Below are 16,247 nucleotides of genomic sequence, written 5' to 3' on the forward strand. Positions count from 1 at the left end.
AGAGTGTACAGAGACAAACTATGAATTTCTGTTCAGGATAGTGGTTCTCCAACTCTTCCAGACCAAGGTTAAGTTTTCCACATCAGCGGTACTGCGGAGAACTTTGTTTTAACTATCAACGTCTGCACACTGCACACACAACACACTGCCTGGCTACAAGCGGTGTTACAAGGTACTATCATTATTACACGTAATGACCAACATCAGGCCTATGTCAACAAATGATTGAAATACAATTGGAAGAGTAAAATGGGCAATTGTAATATCGATATTACATCTGATAAAAGTAAAACGTGTCCCCTCTTCAATGTGCATTATAAGTACCACAATCCTCAGTCATGAGACAAAATTACAAGTAAAACTTAATCATACTGCAGCCACCATTTAGTTAAATCAATTTTCCAAAACTATTTACAATTTGCTCACAGCTAACATGAAGCTACTTAACGGAAAACAGATCATCTTGTCTGATAAGCTGATAAAATCAGAGGGGGGCAGCGAGTTAGGAGCAACCTAAAAGTGTGGCTCCTTCTGCTCTCTACTCGCTGTTCATGGTTTTCATCTGTGTCTCTCTCTTACAGGCAAAGGCATAAGCATGGATCTTTGTCCAGTGGCATAACACGACTGCAGTGTTGCACTATAACTGTGAAACCTAATTATATAATTCAATATTATCATAGCAACAATCGCTGTGACAAAAATCCTGGAAACTGCTATTTTCTTGCTGTTATCTTGCCTTTATAATAAAAAAAAGCTGATATGAGTGATCATACCTGCTTCCTGACCAAATTTGCAATACCAAGTGGAACATGAATTTTGCATATACATAAAGACTTCTTCTGGGTCCCCCCCCCCCCCCCCCCCCCCCAACTGAGCCATCACACCGCCTCTCATGTTATACATATCTGCCTAATGCTAATGAGGGTGCTGTATGAGGAGAAGCTGCATGTACCAACGTTGAAGAGAGACATGCTTCCTGGAAACAAACGCACGATTTAATCAAGAGTGTGATCTGACTCTAAATGTGGACGTATAACCAGTGGGTGTCCATCACAGTCCACCTTTCTATCCAATCAGATCATTTACAACATATAGAAAAGATTTAATGACAGAATTTTATGATCTTACATGGTAGATGTATTCATTTTTTGTTTTTACATCTTGATGTAAAAAAAATTTTTTTAAAGCACTAGGGAGTACTGACTCCTGCATGGCCCCTGGCTTCTTGAGTTGGATCAAGAAGAGAAAGAAGTGGAGAAACAGAAACTGAGAGGAGTGGGAGCAACACAGATATACAGGTATAGATAAAAAGAAATAATACCTGTAATGAATTCAACATTTTTGAATGATCTTCTCTTCTGTCTCTTAATGTTGCGTTGTCTTAATGATGCAGTGACAGGTATGAATACATTTTCCTATCTCTGTATCTGATTGTATTTGGAATTCCATCTCTGATCTCCTCTAGTTTGACTCTTCATATTGGTTTATACCATATATAGCGTCTCATTGCATTTTGCTTGAAAAGGAAACTCTGGATTATCAGACACCATCACTCATACACTCAAACACAAACTCACACACAACAGATGGGGCCTTATGGGGTGTCTTCTAGGCAGAAGGATCCCAGGACCCCCCTGGAGACAAAGAGAGGAATGATGAGGACAGCATGGAGGAGAGGGAGGATCTTTTTCCAGACTTTACAGACTGAACATGTAGGTTTACTTGTAACCACATTTTATAGCTACTAAGCTGTAAATTTCAACAGCGATAAAGGCCAGATTTTATAAAAGTTATGATAAACATGATAAAATTTTAAAGGTCCCACATAGTCAAAAAGTAAATGTCATTGTGTTCTTCAATTATTAATGACGTCTTGGTTCTATATTAATGCAGTCTTAAGTTATTGCTAATGCAAACCATTACTGTGCAGCCAGAGAAAACTCAATTGATTTATCACATAGAGAAGAGCTGACCATGAGTATGTCTAGAAAAGACCTGATAATTTCCCAATATTTAATATTTATAATACTGTAGTGAGTAATAAGAAGGTGTAGCTACACTGATCTGCAGGCATCAGGTTGCAGCATGAAACCAGATCAAAGCTGAAGAAATGATTGAAGAAATTGGGACATTCATGGACACACATAATGGACATACAGAAATACCGGTTGCTTTTCTGTGGTATGTATCTAAAAAAGCTACCCAACAAGTTTCTCCTACCCCTCATTTCCAGGACATACCAACATTTTCCTTCCAGATTTCTATAATGTTGTGTTAGTATTTTGTGTTTGCACCTTAAGACTGTACAGCCTTCTATTCTGTAGACGCTTCCTTTTTCAAAATGGATTCTACAAAATTGTGAACAGTTTTTTCACTGCTCTAAAGCAATTCTTATACTTTGTCTTGGACAGATTGTGGTTTCAGAGCAGTGAAGAAGAACTGATTACTGCTAAATAATAATGTTCAAGCTAAAGTTGGTTGAACATTCGCTGTTCGGAAAATGTCAGCAGTTATAAATTACATGGTGTAGGGTCGTTGCATGGAAATGCATACTCGTAAAAGTCCAATCCCTCAGGATTATCAGGATTGGGGGCATTTCCAATACAACTGTTGGAATCAGGACAAATCTACATATAGTAATATACTGCATTTATTTCCACAGTGTTGACAAAAGCGACCAGGACTGAAATCCCACAGATTATAACTTGTGTGCAGCCTATGTGCACATGGGCTCATACAATTGCATGTTCATTGGTTGGAACTCCATTACTGTGAATCCTCTTAGTTTAAAAGACAAGGAAAAAATGCTTGAAGTGAAAAGAAACTATGTACAAGAAAGTAACTAATTAATATCACTGCTTTTTATTTTTCATTTTGTCCATTAGCTCTATAAATATATATTTTATAGCTCAAAAGCTCCAGCTAAACATCCTTTAATTAGTAAAGTTGTTATTGTTGATTAATGGCTGGTTTGTTGTAAAATATCCGAAGTGGTACATCATGAACCACTTTGAGTAACAACAGTTTGTGTATCGGAAGCACTTTGGAAAGGTGTATTGTGATTTTGATTCATTTAAAAAAATGTCCCTCTCTCCCTCTCTCGTGCTTTCATTAACACTATCCTTTTTATTCGGCTCTTTCTCTCCGTCTCTCACCCTCTCACTCTCCTGCCCCCTCTTTCTTCCCTCTTGTTGCGCCCCCTCCTACTTCTGACCTAACTAAAAAGCTGTGCACAATGCCTCACAATGAAGTGCGTTGCTTTCAAATGTTAATGCTTTTTACTCGCGGCTCAGTGCACAGCACAAGGCAAGAAACAGACCTGGTCAGGAAAACAAGATTGTGTATGTACACACACATAGATGCACAACTTAAGTTACTGGGACTCTAAATTAACAGCAACTGAGCTGCCTTCAGTTGTGATGATGAACTTGGAAACCCAGTGGATAGAAACATTTTTTATAATAGTATGAAAGAAACAAACAGAGAAAAGAAAGGAAGAAAGATACCATTTAAGTGAAGAAGAGTGATGGAGCCCAACTTAATTTCTGTTACAGTCATGCTTTTCATCATTCTTTCCAGTGTATTGTAAAATAATCTATTTCATTCTGACAGTGCGTGTGTTTGCCTGAGAATTGACTGCAAAATTTTGCAGAGGGTGAGAAACACATCATCTGTAAGATGAAATTGTGTCCGCATCTGTTGATATTCATGCTACTTTGTCAAATGCGAGTCAAAAAAACAATAACGTGTCAAGCGTTTATTTCACTGGTTGCTGGAAAAGCAATTTATAAGTTCATGTTGTTGCTCTTCCAAATTGATTGTCTGACTTTATTCTGTGCTGGATTTTAATACATCACTATTGAGATAAGTTTTGCCGGAAAGATGATGGAACAGTCAAACATATTCTTTTATCCCTGGAGGCTGGGATTTGTGGGTGTCTTTGAAACACTACAATGCTTCAGTTATGGTCTGCTGTGACACATTTTACCTACATCAGAAAAATTCTAACTCTTGGGTTTTTGAAACTGGCCTTAACCTTTAGACATCACTTAAAAATATGCATTGCCTAAAAAGTAGAGAGGAAGCTCAAATTCAATGAGGTAAATAAAAGAAAATAAATAAAAATAAAACAAATATGTTTGCCTCAACGCATTTTGTATCCGGTCACGGTTTGGTACTTTGCATCTTTGCAAAAACAAACTTTCCTTTCAAGCGTCTAAGGGCTGGGGATTTAAATCCAAACTCAGGATGTGAGAGGGCCAGACAGCATTGTAACCAACCGTCAGCTCAAAGACATGCTTTGGGAGTAGACACATGCACAGATTAAGCCCCATTCTTACTTCCAACTAATTATAGAACAAGAGCCGAATCACCACCTGATCAGCTGCTGATGGTTTGTGGTGGGACTGGGGAGGAGGGAAGGACCAATTTCAGTAACAATCAGGGTTTTGGCTGTTGGACAACGGGATGGATCTTATTTTGACCATCTTGCACTATCAGTAGTTGACTGCTGCTGCTGCTAAACAGTTAAAAAAAATAAATTTGATATTTAAGTAGTATGTTGTGTCTCTGGACCAAGATTGTGCTGTGGTGATGTATGTGACTAATAAAAAATATGTCTTGACGTTTCTGTAGTTACTGGCTTTCCAAAAGTTTTTCCATCTGATTTTTTAAGTGTATTTATAGCTTTTGAGCTACTGTTCCAGGTGCAACTGAACAAATTGAGACAATCAACTAATCAAGCTGGTTGGTCAGGCAAAGTGGCATGTCAGTCATCGGTAGGTCTCTATTTGGGTGCAGACCAACAGGATGCATCTCTGTGTTTAGCCCAGTCATGACCTGTTGAGCTTGATCACTTGTGCCGACTCCCCCAGACCACTAAGGAGCTAATCTACCCCTCAGGGACCATTACTGCCTTTGTTTCTGTGGGACCACAGATTACCGCAGCAGGGGGCTCCATGCTAAGTTAGCAGATGTCATCGAACCATATGGCCTGAGGCAGCTCAAGGATCTCCCACAGAAAATGTTAATAGTTAATTCCTTCAGTTAATGTGATATTCAGGCTGATACTTAACAGTGTGATGGACAGCTTTGTTTGAGGCAGCAGAGAGAAACTGCCACTGGGACTCTATTTAAACCCTGATTGATGGTTGAACAATAAAGTATAACTCAGTGGAGAAAGTAAAGAGACAGTGCGCATCAATCTTTCTCACTGGGGGAAAAAAAAAAACTACTTATTTATGGGTTTTTAGCGTGAAATGATAATGATAAAAAGGCAACAATCAGCATTCAGCTGAAATCCCTCTGTAAGCAAACACAGTTATGTATCACCTCTGGCTCAGATCGGTATTGATATAAGCACCACAATCAGGTAAACACACTTAATTTTCTTTACCTTCTGCAACATCTTTGAGTACAAAAACAAACCTTTCACCTCTCCACCTTCTGCTGAGTGAAAAAAGGCAGAAAAACACACAATTAATGATTTGGGCATCCCATGAAGACTGAAGAGGATCAATCAGGTCTTGCTTAGCTGAGTAAAAAAAAAAATAAAAAAAAATCAGCTCAGTTATGTTCTTTGCTCCCTTCTTATTTTTTATTATCGGTCATGAATGTATACCAAAAAAGGCTGATGCTTTTGGCGTGTCCATTAATGCCATATTTGTGGCAAAGGTTTTATGTCACATGACAAGTCTTTCACAATTAGGGACAGGAACAGGACAGGAAAATCAAAAACCTCAACTGGCTCATACAGACCTGAGTACGACCAGTCGACGTCTTCAGGGAGTTTCTTCAGCCCTCGGACCAGCGGCTCTCCTGCCACAACTGCAGGAAGGAGACAGAGAGAGAGAGAGCATCGTTTTGAGCATTCATTTACGCACGCAAATGGACAGACTGACAGTTGGAACAAGGGCTTGGACAGCTGCTTTGTGGCATTGACAGATGATAAGTGACAAGTTTTTCCGGTCAGCCATGGTATACATTTCATCACTCTTCCGCCATTTTGAAGAGAAAATGACCTCTCCTCTGTGACTGAAAGGAGCCCAACATGTGTACACTCTTAAATGTGAGGTCACTGCTCTGAGATTTCAACGTAACAAAAATGGAAACCAACACTGTTTTGTATTTCATTTTGATTTTCAGAGTTTATTCCCCCTCTGGCAATATTTCTTAATGTAAATGGTGTAAATGATTTCTTAGGAATACCAACAAGTTTGAGCTGGAGCAGAAAAGCAGCAATGATGATGCACTCTAAAGGTAACTCCTTATACAGCCATTTAAAGAGGTGGGATCCAGTAATTTGGTACCCACAGAGCTGTGAAACCCCACAAATATTGCATTTATGCTTCAGCATAAGTGCATAATTCAGCATAATTGATCACTCTGAACTTTAAAGAGCTCTGCCATGCTGACCAACATTTTGTTCCAATAAGGAATAAGTCCTCACGATACTAGGGGTCTTAACAGGCAGAGGTCCCCAGAATATGAGTAGCCTGATTCGTATACGTCCACAGTACATGTACACACTTCTATTTGTTACCAGTAGACCACTTTACTGGGTGCAGGAGGCATTGCAGGACCATTAACCAATTTCATTGGTTTCGGCACACACACCCCATCCATTTCATGGTAGTAATTTTCTTTCAGGACAGTAAAGGATATAATGATGGATGAAGTCAGGTGGAGGAGTCTTGTCTCTGTATGTGTGTGTGTGTGTGTGTGCTTCTGCTCACCTAATTCTTGCACTAACTGTGTATTCACTAGCTGTTCTATGTTCCTTTGTGTCCATCCACTCCTACTCCATGACATCTTAAAGTGATTAACACATAAACATATATGCACAACTCTCTCTTACCTGCGAAAGACGATGTAGAACTACAAAGAGATGGGTTTCTGTTCTTAAAACCATAATACAACGTATTATATCAATTTAGCGAGCAAAGTGAGGCAATAGCAGTAATATTATTAAGCGTTAATTCATATATCCAAATATCCCAACATTTCTACGCTACTAAACCAAATTTTTCTAATTGAACTTTGACCTCTGAAGAGTAGCAAATTTAATCCTCAACATTTTGAGTTTTTTTGAATGAATGTAAGTGTGTTTCGTAACAGTGAACCTGTAAAGCACTTTAATGACAAACAGATGGCTGGATACTTCACGTGCCATCAAAACCAGCAGGCACAACTACTGTGCTGCCCCCCAGATAGTGAGCAAAGATGAACAGGGGTCACTAATACAGATTAAAGTATATTAAACAAAACAAAAACAAAACATGATTGAGATCTTAGCGTCTAATCTAAACTAATAAAAAAAATGAAGGGCCAACCAATACAACCTTCATAATTTGATATTTTTGTTGCATTTACAGATATTGCAAATGTGTCCAACTACATTAAAGCCCTGTGTTAAGTCAGATTTAGGTCATGGACAACTATTACCATACCCTTAACAACAAATCTATCCATGTGGCGCAGATGAACTCGGCTTAATCCTATTGTTTACTGTACACAGCAGCAAGATGAAATGCTGGGTAACTTACTGTTCATATGCCAGGGCTTGCACTTGTTCATAATGTTTTTATCGGACTCTAGCATGCAATGCAGAGCATTCACTGCAAAAACAAACGCGTCCTGTGTCATCTGTAAAATCTTCCACATCAATGAATATTCAACAAACCTTGAAGCAGATACAGCCACAGGGGGACTTTAATGTTGTACTTCACACTTGTGTAACACAATTTTGCCTCTTTCTCATTTTCCCATGAGAGGCTGCTGCTACAAGTAAAAAAAAAAAAAAAAAACACCTATTTTTTTTCTACTTTTGGTGGTTGCATGGAGCTCTCTATCAAACAGCTAAATGAAAAACCATGTGCTTATAGGGCTTTAAAGGTTTGACAATTGACTCAAATACTAGGCCTTAAATTAAATTAAATTAAATTAAATTAAACAGCACATAATCACAGCTGATTAATAATGTTCATTCCTGGACTCCTGGGAATATGAGAATAAAAGGCATAAAAATGCATTTTAGAAATAAGTGGGAATGTGAATGAGATGAATGAATAAAATAATAAGAAATCCTTTTAAACCTACAGGAGTGTACATGCTTCTAAATATATATCTTACCCCATGAAACCGTCATGAGCTGATGTTATTTTTTTCCTCTGAAACTGGAGAGCCAGTGCATAGATTTATCCATGTTTAAAACTCGCTTTAGTGGATAAACTCCAGAACAAAGCTAGGTAAGATTTGGATCAGTCTGACCCTTTGACTGGCACATAGCTGCTTAAATTCTGTCTGTTTATTGGATTGAATTTCATCTGTCATCTTTGCTACTGATGTCTAGAGTCATGTCTCTATATTGGTCACAGCCAATCAGTGACTCATCCAGAAGCCCAGCTTTAAATTGCTGTTATGGCCGAAGTCTCTGGGAATAATCCTGTATTTTTATGATGTCAGAGTGAGGAGAAGTTGGTCTGAGTTTATTGTTGTGACAGAATAAAGAAAGAGAGACATGGACAATGAGCATTCGAAGCTCAGAGCCCATTTTTCATCATCATTACTCAAAAGAATGAGCAAAATCATGATCAAATCAAGATATGAAGGCCTGTTTTTTGCTCATTTTTCTTGATGGATGAGCTATTGTCTCCATTACACTGAACAGTATTTATTAAGTGGCTTATAAAATTTGCTGAAATTGTGCTGCTTCTGAATATGTGGAGATTTGGTGAAGTAAAACTGGTATTTTATAAGGAAACTTATAATGTAGAGGATTGTTCCTTAGATAGAGGGTTCCAAATTAAAACGTTGGAAAACAACTATGAAATTAGACAACTAGGGTTGTGCATTTTTCGAGCTTCACATTCAGACTATCCCAAAGGTATGCATCAATCACCATCATTTCTTTGATTTTATTCATGGTAATGCTGTTTTCTTTGGAGGCTAATTGGTGACATGATATCATCTGTGTGTTTGCAGCAACATCACAACTACTTTCAATTTTAAAGCAAAATATTTGAGACTCAGGTGGTCTTTTTCAAATACAGGATGAAGGATTTCATCAGATGTCTGGATCTTTGTTTATCAGAGACAAAAGATGGGTAAATGTTTGTTCAGTTCCCAGCTACTCTGAGATGTCCTGTGTTCACTGAACTGTGTTGGTGAATCACTGTTTCTAAATGTGAAACCGCTTTATGCAGTGTTAGGATCTGCTGATATGTTTGTTGCGGAGAGGAGGCAATAATTCAACTCCAGGGTAGAACCTCCTGAAGTACTGACGGTGAATGAATCCATGAGACAACCTCTCCCATGGCCCCACATATGTATTTTACAGTGTCTTAATGGAGAAATTATGTGTTATTAGGAAACAAGCTAAATTACATGTAGCACCTTAAGTCAAACTGACCTAAAAATCTGTGTTATGTGAGTGGGTCACGTAAAAACAGAAAGGCTTGAGAGATGTACACCAATCAGCACTGAGTGAGTCAGACCTCTCTTTGTAAACTCAGTTTATTTGATAATCACATTCATGTTGGCACAGAGAGCGCAACGAATGAAAGCCAGGAAGAGTGAAGAAAGGATTAGACTGGGGATGTCGCATCAATAATGGCTTCATTAACATCACACTATGAAGGATTTTAATCTAATTTGCCCTTGGCAACTCAGTTCAACACACACAAACCCACACACAGGCACAGCTCCACACACACAGATCCGCAAACGCTTGCTCAAACATTCACATGCACATAAAACACTTTTTAAAATCGCATTAAAAATGTTGTTTCCATTTGAGAGGGAAATTAAACCAATTTGTATTATTATTTTTGCTGAATCAGCAAATTTGCACCATTAAAATTAATTTTCATTTATTGTACGAATAGCCACTGAATATTCTTGTAGTGGAGATATCGTTATTAGGTCTGAATTTTAAATGATGAGAAAAAAGGATAGGATTGCAGGTATACATCCCAACCAACTGATTCAGTCTGTGTTGCATCACTGTCCTGCTATCATGAGGCATATTTACAAAAGCCAAGCCTGACTGATACCTGTTGTACTTGCTTTAGGTGGATCAGCTGATGCATCCCGACGGGACGATCAAGGAAAGGTATCTTTGAGACACCTCAGTGAGGCTGCACTCACAGGAAAGAGTCAAATTGTGGGTTATTTTACAATGACACATTGCTCCTCTTGGTGAACCAGTGTCTCAGAAGCTTTTTACATACAAATATCTGGGAGTAGACCTGGACAACAATTTGGATTGGTCCCCTGACACAAATCCACTCTATAGGAAGGGGCAGAACCACCTCTTTGTCTTAAAGAGGCTCAGATCCTTACACATACGCAGAAAGAGGCTGCAGATTATTTATCAGTCCAGAGTGGCAAGTTCGATGCTGCGATCTGCTGGGGACAGCATAAAATAAAAGGATGCAAGGCAGCTGGACAAACTGGTGGAAAGCTGGATTTGTGATTGGAACTAGATGAGACTCACTGGGGGCTGTGGGGGAGCATTGCATGCAGAGGAAGAGAAGGACCATCTTAAAATACTGAGACCACCCACTTCATAACATCCTAATGGATCAGAGAAACCAGAGCAGTAGACAGTTAATCCTTGTACAAAGCAGCATGGACAGATACAGATTCATTCATTCTGCCATCAGACTTTACAACTCCTTCACTATTAGAAGATGTGATGCCGAACAGCAGAAATTTTCACTCCAGGGATTAATAAAAGATTCAGATTTTACAGATTATTAGTGGAAGGAACTGGAAGTAGAAGATGAGTGAGTGAATACCCATTGTACAACATTAACACAGTGACATTCAGTGCCAGTTACATTTACACTGAGGTTCAAACGTGAATTATTCTCTGTGATCTTTCCTCCTCTAACCAGCTCAATACTTTCTGCTCTCTCACAGGAGCCAATTGGGAGCTAGCATGTGGTGGGCGGAGCACAAGACCTGATCCAAAAAAAAAATTAACCTTCAACAAGATATTATATCCATAATACGTTTTTCTAATCTTTTACACTGGTGAACACTTCAAGAATCAAAAACAATAAAGTTTAGTATTCTATATAAGACAGTGACGAAGAACCAGGGCTATTATTTCATTCAGTCATCATTCATTTCTAATAGTCTTTGAAGATGACATCTGATGTGTATGCATGAATACTTTCTTTAATTCACATCTTCCTCACTTGATCTTGTTCTACTTTTATATCACTAGGAGAGCTTACCACGCCATAGATTTACAGTAATATAACAATTCCTATTTTTAAGCCAAACAAATAAATAAATAAATAAAACATAAGGACAGCTGCTACTTTCAGGTGGACAGTGCATACAGGCAAGTATCACATCTCTGCATCAGTGGCGGGCTCGTAGTAAGAGCTCAAGAGACACAGACAGTAGCTGTCAGTCATCAGAGGGGAGGGAGGCGATGAGCCAGTACTGAACAGGCCAGCAGCCAGGAGCAGAGAGACACTGGTGCTCAGCTTGAAGAGCACAGTGGACAGTGATGGGGCTTCATTGCTTCGTGCTGGCCATGCATGAAGCTTGCAGCTGAATCACTGTATTATTCCATCCATCTGCACTCAATCTGCTTTACCCAATTTCCCAGGAGGCTTAGAGGCCCTGACATTAAAGGTTTAGGCGACTGCTGCTGCAACAAGAAATGTCTATGGATGGTGTTTTATTCATATTGGTAAAGGTCAACAGACTTGCGGTTTTCCAACAATACTCTGCTGCATTCTCGTACACCTGTCACCTGAATCAAGGAGGGCTGCAGACTGACACAGTAAACGTGGCTCACGGTTATGAAGCTGGAACAAAATTATGCTTCAACCGTATGTGAACTATGCCCCACGTTTTAGCAGCAGCCAGAATGATTCTGCGCCTGTCAGACTGGGACAGAATAATGAGGCAAAATGAAATGCCAAATGAGGATGTGTGTCAGCCAGACACCTGATACTGCTGGAGTGGAGCATAATTTACTGCGCAAGCACTGCTCATAAACACATTGACCAAAAATGAAGACCATTACTGCACACTTGTCATTCAGGTGGATGTTAAAATCCCTATCATGGAGCTTACAGTTATTTCAGGCATCTCACAATAAAAGTGATATCTGAGCTTAGCTAAGTATTCCACTTAAATCATGGAGTAGGTCATTTAATACATTGACTGGCACAATGTACACACAGATGAGATGTTCAGTCATATTTAGAATAGCAATGAAAAGCTTTCCTAAAAATGAAAATTAAAAAGTTCTGAAAATCTGCAGAGAAAGTGTTTCCACCTTTACCCTGTATCAGAGGTTGTGCACATGGAGATTAACAAGCCATTAAATCTTCATAGAAAGAAATGGCTCAGTATTGTGACTTAATCAAGGAGGACTTACTAAACCTGATTATATTAAACTATGATGAAATGTTACATATTTGTGAAGTATTTGTTGATTAAATAGGTTTAGTTTGGTTTCAGAGCTTGTGTTTTCATCCACCACTATCACATTTAAGCTTCATGTTATGGTTTATTCGCCTATTTATCTGTTTCCATTGCTGTTTGTCACATTTCCCACTTCAGCCAAGTGTAAAACAAACAATGTTTGTTAGTGATTGTTTGGAGCTGGTAATGTTCAAATAGAATCGTGTTGTCTTTTCGAAGCTGAACTTCATAACCCTCCCACATTTCCTATCATCAATATCTCAATTTGAAGAAATAATAATTAGATGCTCACATGAAAATCACAACTCCTCTGCTCTCAACAGCCTAGTGTGTCTCCTCAGATCCACTTATATCATTCAATCAGGTTCAGCTCATTCCAGCAATGATTTTGTGATGAATGCTTACCTTTGGTCCTTAACTTCTTTAGTTTTTATTTACTTATTTGTTTACTTTCAATGGCCTTCAGAGACTGGACATGAATCCCTTTCCTTCCATCAATGAAAGACAAATGGGCAAAGAAGCACAGCTACAAGTCCAGAAGTAGCTTATCTTTGAATTTTTGAATTACACGCATCAGCCCTATATGGTATTTTGACATGGAGATGCTGAGAACTGACTTGGTGTTATTAGTGTTGGGATAAGGGAGCTGTTCCCAACTGAACACTGATGAATAGCCTCATGTTGGATTACATGACTCTTGGGGCTGATTTACCCAGCATCCCTGATGCTAGGGAATTGTTCATCAGGTGCTTTTTCTCCACCACAAACTGATTTTTAACAGCAAATGTGATTACTGTGTTTTTCATTAAATGAAGCTTTGAGCGCCTTCAGGGACGAAACGCCTGTGTTCAACAAATAGAGGAAGTGTGTGTGGATTTATGCTGAGAGGTATTCATTCATCTATTTTAACATGACATGTTTACATACAGAATTAAAGCATGAGGTTTAATGCTATATTAAACAAAAATTGACTCTGTGTATGGGTGTTGAGGTTTTATTGATTCTTAATGCAGCGGATCATAATGAAGCTTGACACTGCAACACGAAAATGTAATGCAAATGCATCACCAAATGTAATTTGGATTCAAGGTAGCTGGTCTTCATGAAGATCATGGGAAAGCAATCAATTTTCTTTGCTATGGGATCATTTGATTTGGTTTCTTAGGTTTGTGAAGTATAAATTGCAGACTGTGTGAATCTGGTTTGATTGTTTTACTGCAGTTCCGGGGTCACTGATGGTGGTGACCATTGACTGCATGTAAAAGTGGACAGACTCCTGGTCTGTGAATTGGATCTACTATTTAAGTGTGTTAAACCTGCATTCTATCTAACAACCATCAGGGGGTGACTCCATTGCTTGTAAAAAGAAGTTAGATTGTAGTGAAATCTACTAGGAAATGTTCCCTCTCAGTTCATTTATTTGCTCAGCATATGTTTTCCGAATGAGTTTATGCACTCAGTCTCCAGTTTCAAGTCTTCAATATAAAATGATGTTCATTTTTTAAATGACTGTTCCATTTAGAAGAAAATGGACCATAAAGCAAGGGATGGATTACGATCAGAGCGTGACTCCAGTTTGCTTGACAGACTGTACGGCCCAATCAAGATAGAGTAGAGAGCAGGCCAGAATCCAGCCCTCACTCCTCCTCAGCCCACCTTCTCCTCCAGATATGGTTTCCAAAAAAATCTAAATGATGGTAGACAAATTTATAAACTGGAGACTTAGAAGAAGAAGAAAATCATGGGCATGTTAATAATGTTAAACATTGTTCTACGAAGCCAAGGTTGTGCAGACATTGTAATTGCTGTAGGTTGGAGCATGAAAATCATTTATCTACAGCAGTATAAAAATAATAAGCAATTTTACATCCCGCAAATCTTAAATGAATATTCACTGAACGTTGGCCCCTATGAATAAACTAAAAAAGCATGGGTTGTGAATCTCTTTTTTATTGCACGGAAAGCAAATATGGTCACATTGACTACAGTGCTGTTTTTCTAACAGCGCTCAGTGAATGTTGCATCCATGAAGCTCCCTGCAGCACGAGTAAAACTTGTACAGACAAAACTATCTACAGTTGAACATCTTTTGTTAGGTGAAAGGACCCAGACAACAACTGGCATGTCTGATCACACATGAACACAGCAAACGTGTCACCTGTTAACTTCAGAGTCACACATACATGCTGAGAAAATCACACACACACAGTGGCACATATCTGCAGAGGTTAAGCTATAACTTACATAGCATTCAGCTGGTTGAGGTTAAATCAGTATGCTTGGCTTCTCCCTCGTTCACTGTCTCACTGTTTCTGCTGCAGAACCATTAATGATGGTGACACACAATCAAGAAAGAAGAATGAGAAGGGATCTAAAACTTCCTTATAGGGAATATTTCCAGCAACAACTTTTTCAGCATTAACTTTTCCATATGAACTGAAGTTTTCAGGAATTCTTAATGGTCCGTTTGTGTCCTGATGGTGAACTGCAGCATGAGAGCGACGTCTCAGATTCATCTCTGCAGTCCAGTGGCACAGTCTATGAGTTAACGAGATTAGACTCCATATTAAATGGAGGATATTGTTTCTGAAGGCTAAACAAACCCATCGTTGTTCCGCAGGGACTGAACAGTATTAAAGCTGCAATATAAAACCTTATCAGTCAAGCCTGTCACTGGAATCTGTGTGTGTCTTTGTGTCTGAGTGTGTAATAAGTGTGTGGAGTGCCATGCTCTCCAGTTGTTCTAGAGGTGACAAGGGAGTTAGTGTGAGCTAGTGTGTGTGTTAGCTTGGGTATGTGTATTTTGAGGTGACTGTGAGAAAATGGGGCCCTGCATTGGAGGTGGTAATGCAGCTGAACAGCTGGTAGGGTTAAAAAACACACATACATACACATACACACACAGAAACACACAAAAAGTGTAAGATAACACCACACTATGCACGGCCAGCCAGATGGGGCATCGCAAATTTCCTCTGCAGCCCTGTGGCTCCATAGGTGTCTAATAAAACCAAACTCCTCTGACAGCCTCTCAAAAACAACTAAAGAGGCTCTTCAGTTTAGTTAGTTCTCTTTGGTAAAGAGTTCTTCACTAAAGAACAAAAGGTTTTATATGTTTCCAGGCAATAGATCAAAGTGTTGATAACTCCATCATTCCTCAAAGGGGGAATTGAGGTTAGCTACAGTTAGGTAGCACACGCATGAAGCTGACGCCGTTCTGGTACTTGTGTTCTTGAAACACAACACTCCAGTTCACCGCATGTATGAAATGAACCAATGGGCTGATTGTGCCACAGCTTCCTCACACATACCAAACTACAGACAAAGATGAGTAACAGCAATTTAGATTAGTAACCCCCTCAGCGACAGCACGTGTCAGCATGTGGTCAGCAGGCTAAAGAATGTCAATTTTGCCTACTTGTATTTCATCTGCAGTTTGAAGGTGCAGACTTTATGTGAACATAAGTCAGCAAGGCACAGGCTGCACAGTGTCTGTTCAATGGCTTTGTTTTCATTTCAATACCCAAAATCAGGTACACCGAGTACACAGCAAAAGTGAGAAAATTAAGAGAAATGTTTGAATCGCATGCACACTGTGGAGAAAAATAGAGTAGGCACGAGCAGCAGACACGCAATCAGTGTGAACATGTCAGCACACACACACACAAGGCAGGCAGCCTGTTCCTGTCCAAAGACTACTGAGCTGTAAAAAAAAAATCTACATGGAAATAACTTGTTATTTTTCATGTCTTCTTTAGGATACATGGGCAGTAATGCAGCTAGGCAGTTTTAAA

The 16,247-nt window shown here is 39.1% G+C and overlaps 1 protein-coding gene across 1 annotated transcript in view; it reads right to left on the reverse strand.

Annotated features, from left to right (window-relative positions):
- LOC115037212 (receptor-type tyrosine-protein phosphatase zeta-like) overlaps positions 1 to 16,247 on the reverse strand; it is a 56,451-nt gene that overhangs the window by 29,625 nt on the left and 10,579 nt on the right. The window contains exon 2 of the mRNA XM_029495710.1: positions 5,758 to 5,826. Within this exon, the coding sequence (XP_029351570.1) occupies positions 5,758 to 5,826 (69 nt within the window). The remainder of the gene's footprint in view (positions 1 to 5,757; positions 5,827 to 16,247) is intronic.

Source organism: Echeneis naucrates, chromosome 23 (assembly GCF_900963305.1).
Source record: "Echeneis naucrates chromosome 23, fEcheNa1.1, whole genome shotgun sequence".
Classification (NCBI taxonomy): Eukaryota; Metazoa; Chordata; class Actinopteri; order Carangiformes; family Echeneidae; genus Echeneis; species Echeneis naucrates.